The sequence below is a fragment of the Fukomys damarensis genome, unplaced genomic scaffold, assembly GCF_012274545.1.
Source record: "Fukomys damarensis isolate Sample0158 unplaced genomic scaffold, DMR_v1.0_HiC HiC_scaffold_3, whole genome shotgun sequence".
Classification (NCBI taxonomy): Eukaryota; Metazoa; Chordata; class Mammalia; order Rodentia; family Bathyergidae; genus Fukomys; species Fukomys damarensis.
The window spans coordinates 47,160,253-47,181,674 of record NW_022900915.1 but is presented as its reverse complement, the minus strand read 5'-3'; the positions used below and the strand labels follow the sequence as shown (position 1 = coordinate 47,181,674).

General features: G+C 51.9%; 1 protein-coding gene across 2 annotated transcripts in view; it reads left to right on the top strand.

The window, feature by feature from the left end:
* Positions 1-6,926: 6,926 nt before the first annotated feature.
* Gcsaml (germinal center associated signaling and motility like) overlaps positions 6,927-21,422 on the top strand; it is a 16,378-nt gene continuing 1,882 nt past the window's right edge. The window contains exons 1-4 of one of the 2 annotated variants that reach the window (XM_033766319.1): positions 6,927-7,237; positions 12,411-12,470; positions 15,964-16,010; positions 20,711-20,739. In XM_033766319.1, the coding sequence (XP_033622210.1) occupies positions 7,209-7,237; positions 12,411-12,470; positions 15,964-16,010; positions 20,711-20,739 (165 nt within the window). In that variant the 5' untranslated portion in view covers positions 6,927-7,208. Of the gene's footprint in view, positions 7,238-12,410; positions 12,471-15,963; positions 16,011-20,364; positions 20,740-21,422 lie in introns of those variants that run through there. The other variant, XM_010618895.2, reaches the window with a different exon arrangement.

The window sequence follows — 21,422 nt, the reverse complement described above, 5'->3', positions numbered from 1 at the left end:
GGAGCACGATGGTGTCACAAGGTGCATGGCGGCAGGAGGGGATAGGGCTGCTGGCCTGGAGGGAGGCGGCGGTGGGCCGCAGGAGAAGGGACCGAGGAGGCTGAGGGGACACCCGTGGGGGTGTCTCCGGGAGACAGGGCCAGCGCTGACTCAGGCGAGCACGAAGGTGAGTGGGCTCCGTCAGGGGCTGGCCCCTTCTATCCCGGGGCGAGGAGGAGAAAGTGGGATCCGCAGGCGCTCTCCCCTTCGCCTGAAGAGCAGGGCGGAGCAGAGGGGCCCCTCCCTCTGGGCTCCCGTCCCAGCCTTGTCTTCTGCAGGGCGGCTCCGGGAGGGAGGAGCCTGGGGTGTTCTCCCAGTAGGGTAATTAAAATTCCTTTGTGATGTGCAGACAGGAGCATCTTCGCTCAGCTCACTGATTTGGGATTATTTATTCCCCGGCTTCACAGCTCTTTACAGAGCATAATGACGTGTCCTGTGACAGCCTGAGGTGTCTGCTCCTTAGACTGATTTTGTCACACACTGCTGTCGATTTTCTTTCTGAGTCGTGTCACTGGTAGTTTACACCTCAGTAAAGAGCTACTGTTCTCCTTAATAGCATACGGCAAGTTTGTTTTTATTATAGTAAAATACACATGGAATCAAATTTATCTGTATGGCTATCTTCAAATATAAAAATCAGTGAAATGAGATTCAGAATAATGTGGAAGTCTTTCACTTCTGTGGTTAGTTGAAATCCTAAGTGTTTGATATTTCCTGGCTGTCACTGTGGATTTCATTTTTTCCCAATTTATTTCTTCATGGGTTTGTGATTCATGTACAATAATGCTACTGAGTTTTGTGTGCTAATTTTATATCCCATCACATTGCTACATGTGATTGATAATTTTAGGAGTTATTTGGTGGTTTTGGGGGCCTTCAATGTAAAGGACCCAGTCATCTGCAAATTGTGATAATCTGGCTTCTTCCTGCCTTTTTGTTCCGGGTACTGGGGACTGAATTGAAAGCCTTGTGCTTGTGAGGCAGGTGCTTGGCCACCGAGCTGCATCCCTGCCCCTCCTTATCTCCCTTATTCTTCCTCTTGCCTGATTGCTCTGGCTGATGTTTTGCGGACCATGTTGAACGGGAATGATGATCCAGACACCGTTGCGTTGTTCCTGAGTTCTGAGGGAAAGCTTTCACGCCTTTGGATTGCCATAAATAGCTTTCATCAGACTGAGACGGGGTCCTTTTACACCTGTTTCCCTCAAGGTTGTTATAGTGAATGAATACTGGATTTTGTCAAGGGCTCTTTTTTTTTTTTCATCCCTTGACATGATCTTGAGATTTTTGTCCTTGCTTTAGTTTATGTAATAGATTACATTTATTGATTTGTGGATGTGGAAATATCTTTGTGCTCCTGGGGTGAGTCCTTCCTGGTCTTGATGTATGATCTTTTTTTTTCTTGGTTTTTGATGATTGCTTTTTGTTTGCTAGTATTTTGTCGAGGATTTTTGAATCTATGTTCAGTTAAGATTGGCCTTTGGTGTTCTTTGCAGTTTGCGTCTTGTCTGGTTTTGGGATCAGAGTGTCGCTAGCCCACAGGAGGGACGTGGAGGCCCTTGTCCTCCGTCAGCTTCACTACAGAGCTTACCTGGAGTTATGCCCTCCCCGAAGGACTTGTGGAGTCTGGCACTGAATCCACCTGCTCCTAGCTTTTCTTGGTTGGTAGGGCTTTTATTAAGGCCTCATTTTCATCTCCTGTTATTTCCTGTTACTGTTTCACATCTTTGTATCTTTTTGATTCAATTTCGCTAATACACATATGTCTAGGAATCCACCTATTTTGTCAAGATTCTCCAATTTGTTGAAGTAGTTTTCATAGTACTTGTTTATGATTTTCTGGATTTCAGCCATGTCTGTTGTGATTTCCTCTTTTTTATTTGAACTGTTGATGTGGATCTGTTCTAACTTTGGTACTTTTGGCTGAGGGTTTGTCTATTTTGCTTATTCTATTGAATAACCGGCTCTTGGATTTATTAATTCTTTACGTTGTCTTTTAGTTTCAGTTTTATTAGTTTCTGCTCTGGTCTATGTTTTCCCTCCTTGTACTGGGTTTGTCTTTGGTCTCGCTCATTATTCTTGAAAAGCCATCACTACCACCTAGTTCCGGAAATGTTTTCATGACCCTAAATTGAAAAGCCTGCCCACAAGCATGGGCCAGCCACTCCCTTGGCCAGTTCTTAGCCCATGGAGAGGCATCTCTGCTTTCTCCTTCTGTATATCTCCCCACTTTGGACATTCCACCCACGTAAGCGGAGCCACACTGCACACGGCTTTGAGGTCTGGTTTCCTCCTCCTCACGTGCCGTCTTCGCTGTTACTCATGCTGTGGTCCATGTCCGGGGCTCTGACTCACAGCCAACTTCTTTCACACCAACAACTCTGCCTCCTTCTGTCTGTTCCCCTCTTTGTGGGCATGGTGCTACCCCTGCCTTCCTGCATCTGTAAACACCACTACTCTGAATGCTCCCCTGCCTGCTTTGGCTTGAGTGCTTCTCTTCAGTGACTTGGCGCACGCCCCGGGGCAAGGCTGCTGGCTGTGTTGTCCTGTCCTGTGCCCTGTTACCAGCCCGCCTCTGCAGCATGGCCATTTACCCTCCACTGCCCACGCGTGCTCAGCCTTCTCCACAGCTCCCCAGCACTTGTGAGTTTCTGTTTTAATTTACTTTCATGGCCAGTGCAGTGGGTGTGAAGCCAATTCTCCAGTAGTTTGGATTCACGTTTCTCTAACGACTACTATGGCTGTGTGTTTTCTGCTGTTTGTTGGTTCTGTGCTGATCTTTTTAAAAAAAATGTCTACTTTAGTCCTTTGCCCGTTTTTAATTTTTTATCTCTTTGTTTTTGAGATGTAAGAAGAATTCTTTCTATATTCTGAACACTAGAGGCCTCAGTCAGACAGGTGATTTATAAAGATTTTCTTTCACTCTTTATAAATATTGTCCTTTTACTCTTGGTGGACAAAAAGTCTCCATTTTTCATTACTGCACTTGTCTGCAGTACACACTAATATCGTTCATCACGGGGAGTTTTCCTGGTACATAACGCGTCTTATTCCTGTCTCCCCCTCCTTCCCTCTCCTTGTGGAAGCCCCTCCGCTCCACCCAGCTATGCTCCCTCAGTTAAAGTCCTCATACCACAGTTTCGGGTTCAGGGAGGTCCAGCTCATCCACTTCACTTCTTTGGCTGCTTTCTTTTTGCTGTCATGTTTAAGACTCCATTGACTAATCCAAGTAATGAGTATCTGCTACTATGCTTTATGTCTGAGCTTTGTATAGATTGAGGTCTTTAAGCCATTCGAATTAACTGTTGCATCTGGGTTAAGAGAGGGAATCAGTCTTTGTTCTCCAGAAGACATAGTTGCAGTTGTCATTTTTTTCCCACCCATACTGTCAAAAATCAATCAATATAGAAGTATATATTTATCAGTGCACCTAATTTCCCTTATGTTGATCCGACTTTATATGATGAGCTTTAGAGTATTTTGAAATTTGGAAATGTAAGCCTTTGAGCTTTGTTGTTATAGTTGGTTTTAAAAATTATTTTGGCTATCAGGTTGAAATGAATTTGAGAAATGAATTTTTCATTATAAAAAATAGCCATGGGAAATCATATATATGCATCCATAATGGAGTACTACTCAGTCATAAAGAAGGATAGATTACAGTTGTTTGGGGGTAAAAGGATGGATCTCGAGACCATGATGCTGCAAAATACATCCTACTCAGGAGGTTAAATATATGGTTGCTCTAATATGAGAAATATTAAATGCAAATAATTTTAGGAGCCAAATAAAAGTGAGGTAGCAGGAAACAGGGAGGTAGACTCTGTGGGGATGGGAAGGGATCTGGGGAGGAAGAAGGCCCAATATGTTACGTGTATAGGTGCCCATTGTTGAAGGCTTTGCTGAAGAGACTAAGATCTTCTTGACCAACTGAGATTTAAAGAAAGCAAGCTAGCCTGTGCTCCAGGGAGCGGTGTGCAGTTCTGCGTCCATGTCCAGTACCACGCCTTTCCCTTGGGAACCTTCCGTTCCAGTTCATCCATGCAGATCATAGGCTCGTGGCCATCACCCCAGGCACACAGAGGAGCGGCCTGTCTTAACCACTTTCCCAACAGTGGGGCAGAATATCTATCACCTGCAACTTGGAGAGGTGTCTACTGTGGCTCACCCTACCGTCCCAGGGCAGCCCCGCTCCTGTCTCCCCCTCTCTCCTCCATCCTCCCCAGCTGGTGGTGACCGCTTTCCATCTCAACTTCTATGAGGTCAACTTTCACTATCACGTGTCAATCAAAAATAACATGACATTTTCAAAAATAAAGGGAAGTTTTGCACGGTTTTTTTATAAAGAGCATGGAGACATTGCTGCATGTGAGTGGGTGGTACTAAAGAGGCAGGGCCCTTGCAGCACTTCCTTTCTGGGTCAAAATTGCCTGCTCTTGAAGAAGAGCCAAATTAATGACTGCAGTTTATCTGACCGGAAGTGAAGATGTCCTGCAATCCTTTCTTACAATGTCCTGGCCACTTGATTAATAAACGTGATTTACTTCTTACATGATTTGATTTTCATGTAATACAAGTAGACATTAAAAAAGACAATATAAAAACCACTACTTTTACTTCTATGAACCAAATTTCACACCAAAATAGCTGAGAGTAGGTAGTTAGTACACGAACGCAGCAGTGGAGAGCATCTGAGAGCACAGATGAGCTTCTGAGGAGCAGACCTGCTGCTGAGGGCATCCTGTGAGATCCAGGGTGGGGCGGGGCCCACAGTACCAGGGTGGCCCACACAGGCTCACAGCCAGAGCCAGTGATGGGAACAGGACAGAAGGAGGTCCGTCCTCTGGCCTCCTCCGGACCGTGCTTCATCAGAAGTGCCCATGTGCACAGGGGCCCGGGCTTTTCCTTTGGGAGGTGCTGGAGGTCAAACCCAAACCAGCCCAGGGGACAGCCCAGGTGTCAGTGTTATGGGAGCTGGTAGGGATGGTCACTGACACTACTACTGAGAATAAAGTAACAGAAAGGAGCAGGGTTTGACAGTGTTCAAATGACAGGAACTTACATCATCACATCAGAGAAGAATGCCAACTTTAGGATTACTAAACTATGGAAATCATGCTTTCCACCTATAGTTGAATTGAAAGGCACTGTAAGTTGTTGGTAATGATAGTGTGTCAGTCTCAGCCTGTCAACCTCCAATCTTACTAGTGTGTTGCTAAGGTCTATGCCTAATTGAACTTAATTAATCTTTACTAGACACAAAACAAGCCTAAACTGTTTGTAGAGTGCAGTGTGCCATGGACCAGCCCTCTTCGCCGACAGCATGGACCGTTGCTATGTGGTGAGAATGTTTAGAACCCTCTCTTCTGGCTATTCAGAAACACAAAACACTACCACTCTCAGTGAACTCCGTGTGCAGCGGGACACCAGACTCCTTCTCCTGGCTCCTCTGAGCACGGTGCCTGCTGGCTGGCTCCTCGCCTGTCCTACTGCTGGACACCCACCGTCTATCTCCCATATGAGATCGGCTTCTGGCTTCCACATGTGGGTGACGCCATGTGGGTCCTCCTTTGCCTGGAGTTCCCTCTGGTGTGGTGTGGCTTTCCCTGGTGACCAGTGTGTCCAGCTTCTTTCTGTGCACCTGCTGGGCACTTGATCACTTCCTGTAGCAACATCCTTTCAAGTCCTTTCTCAACTCAAAAACTGAGATTTATTGATGCATTGAGCTACGGTGTTATATGTGTTCATTTTGCATACTCTGGAAATGAGCCCTTTGTCTGAGGTACAGCTCCCAAACACTTCCTCCTGTCCCCTGAGTTGCCCCTTTGCAGCATGGTGCCCACATAGTAAGGTATGCTGTACCCACCATTTGTGAAGACGGCAGATGGCTCCTCAAGTTTACCACAGGAAAAAAAGCAAAAAAGACACAAAGAGGCTCAAGGATGGGTCTGTGTGGGCCGGACCCTGGGGACATCGGCAAGAATGTGTGGGTGTCCACACTCAGGGGGCTGCAGTATGTTCAGAACCCCTCTCGCACCTTACTGATAAAGACGGTGGGCCTCGAAAACATCTTTAGCAGTGTGTGAGGACATGTGGGCAAGGGTGGCCTCCCTGGTGCACTCTTGTAAGCCGAAGGGCACAGGCCCGAGGTCTCAGAACAGACCCCGAGGTCAGGGCCGGGAAGGTCCCAGCGCAGCAGGGGCCCCTTCGCTGTGAGGGGACAGCAGCGCGGACCCTGACTTCACCCGGGTGTTGCGCACCGTGCCCTGGGTGTGCGGTGAGCACCAAGCCTCAAAGAAAAAGACATCAAAACAACACCCCTAGGATGGCTGGGTGATGTAGGGTTCCGGTGTTTACAGCACTTTTCTTTTTCTTACTTTTACTTTCTAGACTTTTCTTTTCTGTGCATGTCACAGGTTAACAAGCAAAGCGCGCTGTGGGACAGGGCTCCGGCGGAGGGGCGTGGGCAGAGGACGCCCTCGATGATCAGGTGCAGAGCGCTCAGCTTCCCAGGCAGACTAGACCCATACTGGCCAGGCAGCGTGTCCCTGAGTGTGACACCGCCGCGCGCGGGTCCCTCGGTGTCCGCTGCGCAGGACACTGCCGGTTCGGCCGCTTCCACCCACAACTAACACAGCTAGGCTGGGAGGGGAGGGGTCAGCCCAGCCCAAAGCCCGGGAAGGGGAACGCGCTCTTCCTGCCCCTTATCGGGCGCCCAGCTTGACTGCGGCCTGGGGCTGCAGGAAGCGGGAGGCCCACGCGCTTCCTCCTCCAAACCGAGCCGAAGGGCGGACCCCGAACAGCGCCGCCCCCTCGCCTTTCCCTCATCGCCAGGAAGAGACCGCTGTGAGCTTTGATTTCACGGCCAGAGCCAGGGGAACAATTACTGTTGGTTCTGTCTTCTGAGAAGAGGCTCTGTCTGCACGTGGAAAGAACAGTGTGTCGGGAAGATCTGCCCTCCGGGGAGCAGGGCGCCCCACCGGACAGCCTCGCAGTCCTGGAAGAATCTGAGCACCGCCTGCCTCAGCCTGCTTTGCCCCACGCAGTGCAGGCTGGTGCATGCGCACTGGCTCTCAGTCCGACCCTCCAGTCCTTGCGGTCACGCCTCCCTCCTGACAGCGCCGGCTCCGTGCAGCAGGGCACAGCCACGCTCCTGTGGGTCGGAGACCATGGGCAACTCGCTCCTGCGCGCGCTCTGGTGAGTCGGGGCGGGGCCGCGCTCCTTCGGGAGTGGGACTGGGCCCGGGTCCGGGAGGGAATGGGGCGGGGTACGGGAGGGAGCGGGATGGAGTCCAGGCGTCCGGGGGACATCGGCATCGGGGCGGGTGGAGACTTTCCCCATCCGTGCTGTTACTCGCGCCGCGTGGGCAGTGAGGAGCAGGTAGAGCCGCCTCCAGCCTCAGCGCCCAGGCACCGTGTGGGTCTGCGGGCTCCGGTCTCTGCCCTCCCCTCCCCTGGTCTTCTCTGCTCTCCGCTGGGGACCCTGCGTCTCCAGCCTCACAGAGAGGGGTTCACACGCTGGGGTCGGGACCCGCGGCCCAGAGCAGAGGTGTGGAACCTGTGGCAGGTGTGCCGCAGGCTCCGGAAGTTCCCCGTCCCTGGCTCCAGCCTGGTGGGTGAATTCCCTGTGATTTACCGTCTGTGTGCAGGCTGCCTCAAGGCGTCTTGCTCTGAAGTTCACCTGCAGTAGCACTCACCTGTAAAGGCAGTCGCATCCCGCCCAGGTGAGGGCTGCAGCCTGGACTCGCTTTGACCTTCAGGGCTCTCTGGGGCAGTCCCCAGAGGGTCCCTACCCCAGCGCTCTGAGGTGATCTATCGAAGGGCCTAGTTCGTGCCCCCAGTTCCCAAGACCTCTCTAAACAGTGTGCAGCTGGAGTGGAGGAGCCCGGGGAGCACGGGACAGATGGCTTGAGTACTGGATTCGAGGACCGGAGTCTTCCCTTGTGTCCCCCTGTGTGTTTCAGAAACGTCCCTGCTTACACCCTTACTGTGTTCTGACAGTACTGAAAATTTTAAAATTTCTTATCGGGATGCCTGCAGTAGGTAACGAGTGTGCTCACCGTGGGGAGTAGGCACAAGTCCACGGGAAAATGGACTTATACAAATTAGGTCGGCAGGTAGACTGGTTTGATCCATCCTGTGGCTGCCGACTCCCGCTGCTGCGCTTGGCCAGGCCCTTCTGCTCCTGCCCCCGGCTGTGCGCTTCCAGCACACGGGAGCCGGTGGTGGCGCCGCTTTCATTTGACACTGGTCCGTGTCTGCACACATCACCCCTGTGTTCTGGGTGTGGCTGTCCCCGCAAAGCCTCCTGTGGTCATGGGCGAGTGTGCACAGCTGGACCTGCTTCATGATGCCACGAGGGTGTGAGCGCTGCACGCCCGGAGTGGTCCGGGCAAGATACAAGGGGCCGGGCATCCGGTAACCCCCTCGCTGCCTCTGCTGCCTCTGCTGCCTTGTGCGCGCCGTGTTTCTGCTCTGTGGGGCCTGTTTCCCGGCCAGCCCTGGAGCCCGCCGATTCTGGACCGGAACCTGTAGAACGAAAGCCAAACGCAGCCCTTCCCTTCACCTTCACTGGGTGCTGGGTATTTTGTCTCAGCACTGCGGGAAAGGAACTGAGAGGACCACAAGCACATTCCTGTGGGGAGCGTGCAGGGACACAGTGCACCTCCACTCCCTGCCCTTTCGGCTGTTGGCCCCTTCTCATTTGCAGAAGACCCGTCTCTGTGCTGCCTGTTACCTCTCTTACATTTTGCTCCTTATTTTGTTCACACTCTGGGTTTCCTCACAGCAGTGAAGCTTCTGTGTCTGATTTGCTTCACTTCACGTCATCATCTCAAGGTGCACCCATTTCCTTGCAGCAGGAGACGTGCGCTTAGGAGCAGGTCTGGCCCTGTCAGTGACCTAACGGGGCAGGTGGCCTCCTGCCCCTCCTCTCAGCGGAGGAGATGCCCTGGGGCTGGGTCCCAGCCAGAGCAACTGGGGCTGCCTGATCTGAGGCCACAGGGGCTGGGGGTGCAGAGGGGTGAAGAGGAGTGGCTCCTTCCCTCCGCCTGGGGTGGGGACTGCAGATGCCTCTGCCTCACCAAGTGGAGCAAACAATGAGCTAGGAGTTTTCCAGATGAGCTGATCCTTAGGGACCATTTTATGACTTTTATCCATCTTCTAATAAGGCCAAGGGAGCATTAAAGATGGAGAGGGCTGGGGATGTGGCTCCAGGGACTGCCCTGCCTAGCATTGTGGGAACAGACACGGGTGGGGGGTGGACCCCAGCAGCGGTGGTGAGGACTCCTATCCTGCTTTGCTCGCTCAGTGTTTCTGAGCAGGATCATTGTGAGAGCATGGATGTGTGTGTGTGTGTGTGTGTGTGTGTGTGTGTGTGTGCGCTCGCGCGTGCATGTGTGTGGTGCTGGGGATGGAACCTGAGCCTCACATATGCCAGGCAAGTGCTCTCCCCTGAGTTACACCCTCAGCCTTATGTTATTTTTATTTTGAGACAGGGCCTTGCCTAGTTTCAGGATCTTCCCGCCTCAGCCCCCTGAGTAGCTGGATGACAGCTGTGCACGGTACAGGGGCGTTGCAGCACCTACCTGTGTACTCTTGTCCACCGCCTGCTGCAGCTCACAGCCCACCAACCTTGAAGTGGACGTGGGCTCCACACAGGCCTCGAACACGCTTGTGTTTTCTCTCTCTTTCATTCTTTCCTTCTCTCTCTCTCCCCCTCCCTTCCCCCCACCTCTTTCTTTCCTTCTTTGCTTCCTCTGCTTCTGCAGTACTGAGGATTGAACCTAGGGCCTGTGTACCTAACTGCATGCCCAGCACTTTTTCCTCTTTACTTTTTGTGACACCTAAATCATCAGGTGGCCCAGGCAGGGCTTGAACTTGAGGTGTGGACTGTACCATCGCACCCAGCTGTATTAGAGGTTTATAGCTAAGGCCCTGTCCTCGGATTCTGGGATGAAACCCACTGCACAGTGAAGCGGGTGGAGGAACCATTGAGTGAAATCCCCGGCCCCCACTGGTCTGTGACGTGTGTTGTTTCACTGTGCTTTCAGATAGTGGCTTACATTTTATAGGTGATTATTGTGCCCATTTTCATGAGTGAATTGAGCTTGTGGTTATTGTTCTGTTCATTTAATTTTGGAATAAATCTATGTTAACTTCAGTAAGTAGCTTTGGCACCATTTTACATATTACTCCAAAGTGTCTGTGCAAACTCGTCCTGTCAGTGGTGGGGTCCACGGAAGCACCCCAAGAGGCCACGGGGACCTCAGCTTGCCGCCACCCCAGGAGTAGGCCCTTAGTTTGTCCTGGGAGGGCGTGCAACCATCTCGAGAGCAGGGGTGATTTGTTAGGCCGAGCCCGGGAGTCCACGCAGGAAGAGCACGGGGAGATGCAGTACCGTCTGGGTCGGGGCTTTGACGCAGCCTTGGTGTCCTCAGGATGCAGATCTCGGCAGCACTGTCTCCGGCCGCCTGTTGGTGGTCAGAGACTGGGAGCTGCTTACGAGCGCTGTCCCCTCAGTGTAGAGGTCGGGGGCTTTCGAAGCGTGCGCTGGACTTGATCATGTCCGTCCCCTGTTGTCTCCCTTGCACCTCCCTCCACTCCGCCTCATCCCCTTCGTCTTGTCTAATGCTGGTCTCCCTTCTTATGGCCGCTCGGAGATCCCGTGCGTTAGAGATAACATGCAGTATTTGTCTTTCTGAAGCTGGCTTCTGTGGCTCAACGTGATGATCTTCAGATCCATCCGTGTTGCTGTGAACGCCCCAATTGCCCGTGCTTTTTCAGGGCACACTAGCACTCCACGTGTCCTCTTTCCACTGAGTGACACACAGCTGGTTCCAGCGCTCAGCCTCTGTGAATTGTGGTGCAGCGAAGCCTGCTGAATGCTGCTCTAACTCCTGGTGTGAGCAGTGGTATGGCTGGGTCTTCGGCAGCTCTAGTTTTCCATCCTCTGGGACCTCCATCCAGGTTCCCACAGTGGCTGTGCTGATTTGCCTTCCCTGGTCTTTGCCTGCACGCCGTCCTCGGCGTTTATTGTCTTTGGTATTCTTCACAATGGGCTTCCTGACGGGAGGGAAGGAATCTCAGCGCCCTTCTGATTTGCACTGACCTGCCTGATGAAGGTGGGCTGCGCTTTTCATGTATGTCTTGGCTGCCTGTACTCTGCTTGGCTTGTTCCTGCTCTTAGCGGAAGTGCTTTCAGATTTTCCCCATTCAGGTTTACTGTTGGCCTTTACTGTTTTGGGAATGATCTTTAATACCTAGTTTCTTCAGGGCTTTTGCTTCTATAAAGGCAGGTTGAATCCTATCTATGGCTTTCAAAAAAGTTTTAATGTTTTGAAAAATTGGAGGAGGGGACAAAAAATTCGGAGTGGAGTACAGATCAACGCCGAGGAAAGGTCCTCCCTGGGAGATGCTCAGAGTTGGAAACTCCGCTCAGGCCGACACTGAGCACAGCGTGGGCCAGCGATAGAGGCAGTGCAGCAGGAGCGCCTTCCTCTGTGTGAATGATTCCTGCCGGGGGATGTTTGTGAGTTATTCACAGCGAGACTGAGGACGGTTCAGAGAAACGCAGTCCGGACCCTGCTGGAGAGAGCTTTGTCTGACATCAGGCGATCTCAGATCTGCTCTCCGTGCCGTGCGTCACTTGCCCTTCGCCGGTTACAGGAAGATGATAACTGAGGGCCTCATGGGAACGAGACTCACAAGCCAGGCCTCCCCGGGGCCCAGCCGACTCCTGCTCCGTGGGAATCTGTGTGCCCCAAGGCTGCTGCTCCTTCCCCGTGGGACTCCGCCTTGCTGGGACCTGTGCCTGCCCCGAAATTCGGGAAGCTTCCCTGTCTGTGCCTCTGTGCTCATCGGTATGAGGCTGAGAGAGGCCGAGGCCAGGGCTCCGCTTCCTGGGCCCCTGACATCCCGCCACTCTCTGGCGTGGGTTCTGTGTCTGGAGGGCTCCTCGGTGGTGGCCGCACGGGAAGACCTGCTGTGTCCTCGGTCTGCACGCTACAGGGCACACTGCACGACACGTGTCCACCCTCTTCTTCCCTCCCACCTCCTGCCCTCACCCCTTCCCCTTTGAGGACCATCAGGCTCCCTGCTTCCCTTTATCTGCCTTTTATTTTGCTCTTTCTTTATACCTTGGTTTTCTCAACTAAGAGAAACCATGTGGTGCTTAAGCTCGTTACCTGACTCGTTCCACACGATTATGGTCTTGGACTAATATCTACAATATGCAAAGAACTAGACAAATAAATAAGAGACTAAATGAAAGATCCAATCACATATGGTCAAGAAGATGTTAATGGTTGGGAAACGTAAGCAGGGGGGGACAATTTGCCGAGTGGTAGTAATACTTCTTTCTTCCCCTTCAGTTGCATGGGAATGAGTCCAGAGAAGAGCAGAAAAGAGAATCCAAATGTGAAAAGGACACGGTAAGAGAAACTTTTCCTCTCGGATCGACGTCCAGACTCTGGCCAGCAGCAGCTCAGCCCCACAGTAGTGCTGGACGAGCGGTGGTCGCCTCCGTGACTGGAGCAGGTGGACGGAGCCCAGCAAGGAGGGTTACACCATGGCCTGCCGTAGGCTCTTGTTATCGAGCGAGGGTAGCGCTGCAAGTCCAGAGAAGAGGACCAGTGGCCACCCCTTCAGTCTGTTCCTCCAGGAACTGTCCTTGGAAAGCTAAATCGAGCAGCCATGCCTTTTCCTTGCTTAAGACCTTTCTGTTGGTTTCCACTGCATCCAGAATAAAACCCAAGCTCTTCCCCGGCACCCACAATCCTGGGAGGATTGGTTCTTCACACCTGACCCCTCTGCTTCACCCCCACACCCTCACCAGTCACCCTCAGGCTTCCTGTTCTCATCTCAGGCTCTTCAGCCCCCACAGTCAGGGCCCCAGGACACTGGGACATGCTGCTCTTTCCCTCAGCCCCTTCCTGTGCCTGGAGAATGTTTCTCATCCTAGAGAGGCTGCCTGTGCTGCTGTGCTGGAACAGACTGGCCTGCCAGGCCTCACAGGGCCTTTACTTCCACGCCAGGGCTTTCTCCTGCTGCACCCTCCTCACATTTGCAGGGGCCTTGATCTCAGCTGCAGCTCTGTAAGTCAACCTGCAGCTCAGGGACGTGAGCTCCAGAGAGCAAACTGTGTCTGTTGCTAGGATCTATCTGATGCCCAAGCTTCCAGAACTCTCAGTGGAAAACAGAGAAGAAAGCACAAAGATAACAGATATCTGAACTTTGAATCACGCTCCTGTGGGGATGGGCAGAAGCACCACGCGGGGTTCGCTCACCGCGGCTTCCTGTCTGCAGTCGGCCTCCTTGTAACCCTTCCACCTCAGGCTCCAGTCCCCTCCCTCCCTGCCTTTCCCTCCTCTCCTCTTTTTCTTCTGTGGTGTTGGTGACTGAACCCAGAAGGGCACACTGAGCTCTAGCCCAGTCCTTTTTCTTTATGTACTTTATGTTTTGAGGCAGGGTCTGGCTAAATCACTAGTTTTCCCAGACTGGGCTAGATTTTGCACTCCTCCTGCCTCAGCCTCTCAGAGTGTTGTAAGCCCAGCAGGTCTGGGTTTCTGTCTCTGACACCACAAAGTGCTCTTCTCCAGGGCCTGGCGGGGTGCAGGGCTGAGGGGGGCGGTGTTGCCTCAGACTGAAACCCAGGAGACCTTGTCTGCACGCGAGGTTTCCCGTAGCCACCTCGCCTCTGTTCTCCTCAGGTAGAGGTCCTGGCTGCATGGACGTGTGGGAAAGTGCTGTGCTGTCCTGGGCTGTGCAGACCTAGGTGGTGCCGCTGGGAAGGGAGCAGCAAAGATTGAGGATCCTCTGCAACTCAGAGTGGGTTCTGATTTCTGTCATTTAAATTGGGCTTTTAATTTAGCATTTAAATTAGATGCTTACTTAGCCATAGACTAGGAATTGAGCCTGGAGGCACAGTTCCATGCCAACCCCTGCCTGAAGGGTGTGGGCCTCAGTTCCACCCCCAGACCACAAATAAATAAGCAAATAACCAGAAACAAGTGAGGTCTGCAGTAGCTGTTATTCTCAGATTTCTTGCTAAAGAATGGAAGTGTTCACATTTTCAGATACCAGAAAATCTTCAGGAGGAACAGACAGTGCAGAGTGAGTGGAAACCTGTACCCAGGGAGGTGTAAGCCACTCGGGGCCCTGACCCAGGGAGAGTGGTTGGTCAGGCTCACTGGAAGGTGCCTTCTGAGTGCAGACGCATTTTCTGTATCTCCTAGTTGATGTCCGGTTATTTAATTTTGGCCAGAGTATTGTTCTTTCAGTTTATAACTTCACAGGGCAGCAGCACTCTTTTAGCTCAGTAAGTGCAGGTCTGGGGCTTTGCATGCCATGAGGCTCACCCTCACGGGTGCCCGTCACGAGAGCAGAAAATGCCCCTCGTCACAGAGTAGTGGCACCCAGATGGGGACAAGGGGCAGTTTCCATATCCGGCCTCGATAACGGGTCTCAGTTCTGCTTTCCCTTTTGCCAGATGCCATGGGATGATTGTTTTATCTTCCCCGAAATCTTGTTTTCACTCTGCTCACTTTTTCTTGTTCCTCTTGTGTTTTGAATGCAGGCTCTTTTCTGTGCAGTGCTTTCTGTGCGGGGATGGGACCACTTTGGGCAGTGGCTTCCCCTCCGTGACAGGCTTTGTGTGTTCCCTGTTCTTGCCCAGGTCTGGGCTGAGAGGACGCTGCCCTGGTGGCCAGGGAGTGGGCTGTGACCCTGGCTGGCAGAGGGCACAGGGCAGGGCAGGTGGGAGGGTGGAGACCACAGATGGGCTGGAGATCCTGGCGGAGGCAGAGAAGGAAAGGTGTTGCCGCCGCGGTGGGTGGTGGTTAGGCCCCACACTGCTCTCTGGCCCTAGGAGCATAATTCTTTACGTTTTCTGTGAGTCCCCATCCACAGCCATGTCTCGGCTGTTTTCACACACACCCAGGTCCCTCTCCCTGCTTCCTATTATCTGCCCTTTATTTTGCCCTTAATTATTTGTTCGTTGTGCTTTAATGTAAGAGAAACAGTACATTCAAGCTTGCATGTCTGACTTATTTCACAGAACTATCAGGATCACAATTTTGAAATGTCCTTATTAAAGAAACTCCATTAGTCACGTTTCTGGTACTTCCCGTCCTGGTGTTTTGCTTCTGCCTGAGAGAAGTTCAGCCTCTGAACTTCTTCTGATAAGTTTCCCATTGTCTTTCGTGCTGCTCTGTCTGGCTTTGGGGCTCCAGTGCTGCGCTGCTGCACAGCCAGGTTGGTCCTCTGGCTGCCCTGGCCCACCTTGGCCCGAGGGCTGTCTGCTTGGCCTGGCTCCCCAAGGCCAGTGACTCGCAGGGTGAGGAGCCGTGCGCAGTCAGGCCCAGCGCCCACACTGCACCCCTGAGTTTCCCTGGTGTTAGATTCAGCAACAGGGACCCCTGCTCCAGTGCGGGGCCCGGGTCGTGACGAGCAGGGCAGAGCTCCCACTGGGCCTCCTCTCCTCCCCATTCCGGCTCCTCTTTGGGTCTGTGTCCCTCACTGCTCCTAAGACCCCTGCCAAGCCCCATCTCCCTGCACAGGTGCCCTGAGGTCCTGGGAGGAAGACTTCATTCTTACTGAATGTCAAGGGTGCACAATGTAGTCCAAAATGCAGGCCAGGAAATCCCAGGGAGACTTCTGGGAATTCCGGAAATGCTGCCGCTGCCTAGAGGTGACTGTCCCAGGTGCCCTCGGAGTGAGCAGGTCAGGGCCCGCGGCAGCAGTTCCTGGCCTTCGCACTCCTCCGCCTGCTTTCCTGGGTTTTCCTGCCCTGCCCAGGAACAGGAGTGGGGAAATGGCCTTGCTCCTCCGCCCTTGGAGGAGAGCCATCCAAGGCTTCCCCGAAACCCATTTTCAGATTCAGTGAACCGAGGCATCTCACGCTACAGTCTGTCTCTTTTTTTGTAGGCCGGAAATGTCCACATCTGAAGAACTTCAAGGTCCAGATAAGAAAAGTAAGTCCTCACTTCCCAAGATTCTCCACACGCGGCAGAGTGAGTTTGAAGTCCACATTGCCGGTCGCTGTCCTGACAGGGCTGTAAGGGAGTGGTTGTCATTGTCCCGTACAGCCGATCAGGTGACTTTTGTATTACAGTAATACTTTGTACGATTTAGTCTGCGCAGCATTAATACATTTATGGGGAACAAATGAACCGCACGCCTGCTGGCTGTGCTGCTGTATGAAGGGCCACTCTGAGCATCAGCTGATGGTTTTTAGCTGAAGGTTTCTGCCCTTTTGCGCAAGCGTTCCCCTTCCGCCACGGCACCAGGGCAGTCATACCACAGTTACTCCAAACGGGCAAGAAAGGTGACGACGCTCGTTCCCTGAGCGGGGTCTTACCTTCTCCCTAGTACTCGGAAGTAGAGTCAGCAAACGCAGATCACACACGAGCCAATTCCATAGGCTGCGGAACAGGCTTAGGTCACCGAGCAGCGCGGAATGACCCACTTGGAAACAAGCGTAGCGCCCCGCAGGGCACCGGCAGGCGACGCTGTGATCTGAGCTGCGCGGGCGCCGATGTGGTCACCCTGCACTTCTTGCCGCGGACCACATCCACAGTGTCAAGTGCTCCCCAGTGCCTCTCGTCGCTGCTCTGTCTCTGACTTTGTCAGCTCTTCTCACCATTTCCTCCTGGACGTCTCTCCCTGCCGTGGTCGGCAGTGCCCTTGCCCTGCAGTTTCTGGTTTCTGGCTGCCGGCCCTGCTCCCCAGCATTGCTCTCCCGGGGTCCAATCCAAGGCCAGGTGCTCGTTGGTGACCCGTCCTAAGGCTTGGAAGGTTCGGTGAGATCGAACCTTCTTCCGATCTTCAGTAGAAGGTCGGGGGCGGGGGCCGTCCAGCGGGATGGCATTTGTCGTGAAGAACATTTTTTATGTACACGGGAAACACTTTTGTAGCTGTGGACTATTCCTAATCTCCCTTTCATTTTCTCAACTTTACATTCATTGATACATTTCTCCTCCAATTAAAGTATGAAATCTCTAGGCTCAAAGGGTTCATCATATCTTCTTTTTTTAACGTATGGTACTGGGGATCAAACCCCAGAGTTTTTAGTTGCTATTTTGAGGATTTTGATAAATTGCTCAACTCATCCTCAAACTGGTGATCCTCCTGCCTCAGCCTTCCTGTAGCTTGGGTTACAGGTGTGTGATGGCAGGTCCGGCCTTTTTTCTGTATTGAACTATGCAGGGTTTTCCAGGACGCCTTCTCCTTTCTCACACTCTTTCCATGAGCCTGGGTGCACACGTGTTTCCCGTTACTGCTTCGTTGGTCACTCGTCAATGGGATGACGGTGATGGAGCCCTGAGGTGCCCTAGCCATGCGGGGCTGGAGACCCCACGTGTAACAGAATCGCTTCAGTCACTGAAGGGACCTCGGATGCAACAACCGACGCAGCGCCGGTGGCCACCTAGTGGACTCTGAGCGTCGTAACCCGAGCACCCCTTATCCGGCTAACAAAGGAAAGACGAGGGTGCAACCAAAACCATCTCCTTGAGTGTCGACTAAATAATTTCCTGAGTTGTGCAGGACGCTTGCTGCTTTTCTTTAGTGAGTTCCCATTTCCTTCGGGCCTCGCCAGCCTCCTGCAGCAGAACCAGTGCTGTTCCGTCCTCAGCTGCTCTGGGCATCTCTGTGTCCTGTGAAGTCCACAGTGTCTGTGGGGACCTCTGTAGCCCAGAACGAGACAGACAGGAAGTGGCCTGAGAGCAGGCTGAGACCGGAGCAGACGTTTTCTGGGCGGTCTGCTTGTCCTGGCTCAGTCCTGACCCACACATTAGCCGTGCCTGCTCCCTGCTCTCTGTTCTGTGCTCTGGGAGCTTCCTGGATGGAAGCTTCCTCTGTCCTTGGGGGTCTTTGGAGCCATGACCTAGGTGACCTCTTCCTCCGGGTGCCACAGGTAAATGTCAGGGGGCCTTTGCTGGGAGTGTCGTGGGTCACTCGGGTACTGTGTTAAATGTTAATGGCATCTTCTCGACCTCTGCACCAATGGGGCAGTGACCAAGTGCAGCCCTCTCGTCCGTGGGATTTATTCCCTTAAACCATTCCCAGCACCAGCTTGTGGCTTAGTCATAATGTGTTGAGTTGCAGAAGAGCGGTCACAGTGCTAATGCCTTACAAATCATAATAGGTTTTTCAGCTGATCTTACAAAGCTCAATTTGCATTTTGGAAAACTAATTCAAGGACTTGGCGAAGGTTTTCTTCGCCATTTTAGCAGGTTGTTCTAGCGTGTTCCCATTAATGCTCTATGCTCCTGCATGTTGAGATGATTTCTACTTTTGCATGTAAGAAATTCAAGTGCAGTAGGCAGAAAAAAGGCACCGACAGATATCTGGGTCAGGTTCGTACCTGGTGTCTGTGGATTTGGCGCATTCACTGACCCCAGGGACTTTACAGACTCGATGGAGGTAGTTGAGGGTCTTCTGGAGGGGAGATTGGCCAGATTTGCCAGGTGAGCAACAGAGGTGACCACGGTCCTTAAGAGGTGACAGGGGACAAAGAAGGGGAAATATCAGAGCGATGCTCCCGGGGAGTCCCAGGCTGCTGGTGTTGCAGGTGGATCTGGGGCTGGTGGAAGCTCTGGGTGCTGGGGCGCCAAGCCCAGGGGACTGGGGGAGATCTGTACAGACCCTTTAGTTCTCACTCAGTCTTGGGCTGGGTCCAGGAACCTCGTTAGTACAAGGAGGAAGCAGAAGGGTTTCATGGACTTCCATGGACATGCAGGTGTTCAGGGCAGCCCCAGCCACACTGTGAGGCTCCGCAGCGCACAGAGGTCTGGGGCAGGGGCGGGGCTCTGAGGTTGTCAGTCTGCATGGGAGCAGCAGCCTCCCATGAGAGCCTCGACCAGAGCCTCCTGCACGGAGGAGGAAGAGTCAGGAGAGCAGCTCTGCATCTTCAGGAGCGGATTTCAGCTTTGGACTTGCTTCTACCAGGGTTGCCATTTCCCCAGGGCAGGACGCAGGCCGCCCTTGAACACTGCTTCGCAGCTCTTATCTCCAGAGTTGTAGACAGATACATTTACATTTAAGCCACTGGTCTTGTGCTGTAGTGACAGAGAATCCAGTGACAACAGTGACAGCTGGGATGTCTCCTGCAGGCCACTCCTGAGTGTTCTGGCACACTTCCAGTGCTCTTAGCCCCATTAACTGCGACCTGCAGCCCTGATTCCAGGGACGCAGGGTCAGGGAGATGTCGTCCTGGGACATGGATGTGTCTCCCTGGTGCCCAGGGCCCTCTGGACCCCTCAGTAGTGAGTCCAGCTGCATAGTTTGCACTGCTGTCCCTTGGTCTCTCAGATGGTAATTACTGAACAGGGTGGAGATTCGCTGTCTGCTCCAGAATTTCTGGAGCCAACTTTGCTTCTCCTGCTGGTCTCTGCAGACCCATGGCTTCTGGTTAGGCACCTTTCCTGGCTTCTCTTTGACATGTGACTTCCTGAGGGTTCAGGTGGGAAGCTCAGCCTCCAGGGCCAGAAGGGGGCTGGGCTGAGGGGGGACATGTCAGAAATGGGGTTAGGGAACTGACATCCCCTGTGCTATTCCGCTTGATTCCAGGACGCCCATTCTGGGTACAGTGTCTTCCTCTTTCCAGACAAGACTTCTACTCAAGGTGTGCTCTCAGCTGGCTTAGTGTGGTCATGGCATGTTCCCAAACTTAACATGATTGTTCTAAATCTTAACTACATCAGCCCAAAGCAGAACACCCTTTCCCTATAGTCTGTAATTTTTTCCTGCCCTTCACACTGACACCTGGCTTTCTGAATCCTTTTTGCCAATGCTATACTTTCACTGTATTCTGGTGACATTACTTCCTTATTTTGTGATAAGTGCAGAAATTGAAGTGCACTTATGTGATAAAAACATTCCTTATGGCTACACTTATAAAGATATGTAATTATATAGACATATGTAGCATTCTATTTTTGGAAATCAGCCTATTGAACATGATTTTTCATTTTTGAGGAATAGTTAACTATTAAAAATTCTTTGCCTGGGGATTTAGCTCAGTGGCACCACACCTGCCTAGCAAGCTCAAGGTCCTGAGGTCGATCCCTGGTATGGGGGGTTCCTGGCTTAGTTTTGCAGAATCTAATTAACTTGAGTCATATAGTCTACGAATTGCTAAAGATCAGCGTCACACATGCCAGGTTTAGGTTTCAGGGTCAGGCACTTCCGTCTTTTAAGCAGGGGTGGTGGTCACGTTCAGTACCCCGGGACTCCCCCAACTCTAGTCTGTCTGTTTGACAAAGTGTTAGCAGTGGACCTCAGATTGTTTCTCACGCAAATGGCTGCAGGGCTCACAGCTGGAGCCACCCTGTACCTGCGTGTTTGTGTTAGGGACATGATCTTGTTAGTTTTGTTCCTGTTCTATAATGATTGTCCATCTTTCAGAATCACGTAATTTCCCTGGAGCAGTTTTATAGAATTCCACCGCTCTGATAACACTTGACAGGTGGCTCACTCCCTGTCTCAGTCTGCGTGGACGGGGTTTTATCACCGATGCCAGAGCCTGCGCGGTGCCCGTCTTTTCTCACCCCGGGCTCTGTGAGGCAGGGCAGCAGCTCCCCGTGGTTCTGTCGGTCACTGTCCCCCATGCCCTACCCAACCCACAGCCGGAAAGTCTCACGTTCTCTTCCTTTTATTTTTTATCCTCCAGGTAAAGAATTTCCATCCTCTTCTTATCAGGTAACTGAAAGTCAACAAAATAAAGCAAAGTGGAAACGCAATTACCCTGCTTTACATTTTTCTGAGGAATGTCAGGATACGAATGATTTTATTTAAGACGAACTTCTTCTGTCTTCCTATACTTGGGATTTCTAAATGCGCTTTGAGAATTCCTTCATATTTTAAGGAATTTATTTGGTATTCTAATGCAAAAATGAAAGGGAATAAAAATTTTAAAGTATTTCAGTGACCTAGATTATTAGAAGGTTATTGCTGCTGTGGTCCCAGTTCTCCTGATGTGTGTTATTTAACTTTCGAAGTTTTATGACAAAAACAGGCAAAATCAAATAAAACTACCATTAAGTCCGAACACCCAAAATTCAAGTCCTGAGCTTTGCACATTGCCTGCCAATTCATATGCCTAGAATTAGCATTCACATCTACAAACAGGATAGAAATCGGTACCACATGGAAGCCCCTTTTCTTTGTGAAACTCCCTCATGAGCGTCTCGTGGATTGACTTATTATACATGGGTTTCATTATTTTTTTGCTTCACTATTTATGTGAAGTTGAAAAGGTGCTAAACTCTAAATGTTACTTCGAGTAGGGCTGGGGATGTAGCTCAGTGTTGCTCCGCTTGCCTCGCAAGTGTGAGGTCCCGAGTTAGAGCCTAGGTCCAAAAATAAAAAAAAAAAAAAAAAAT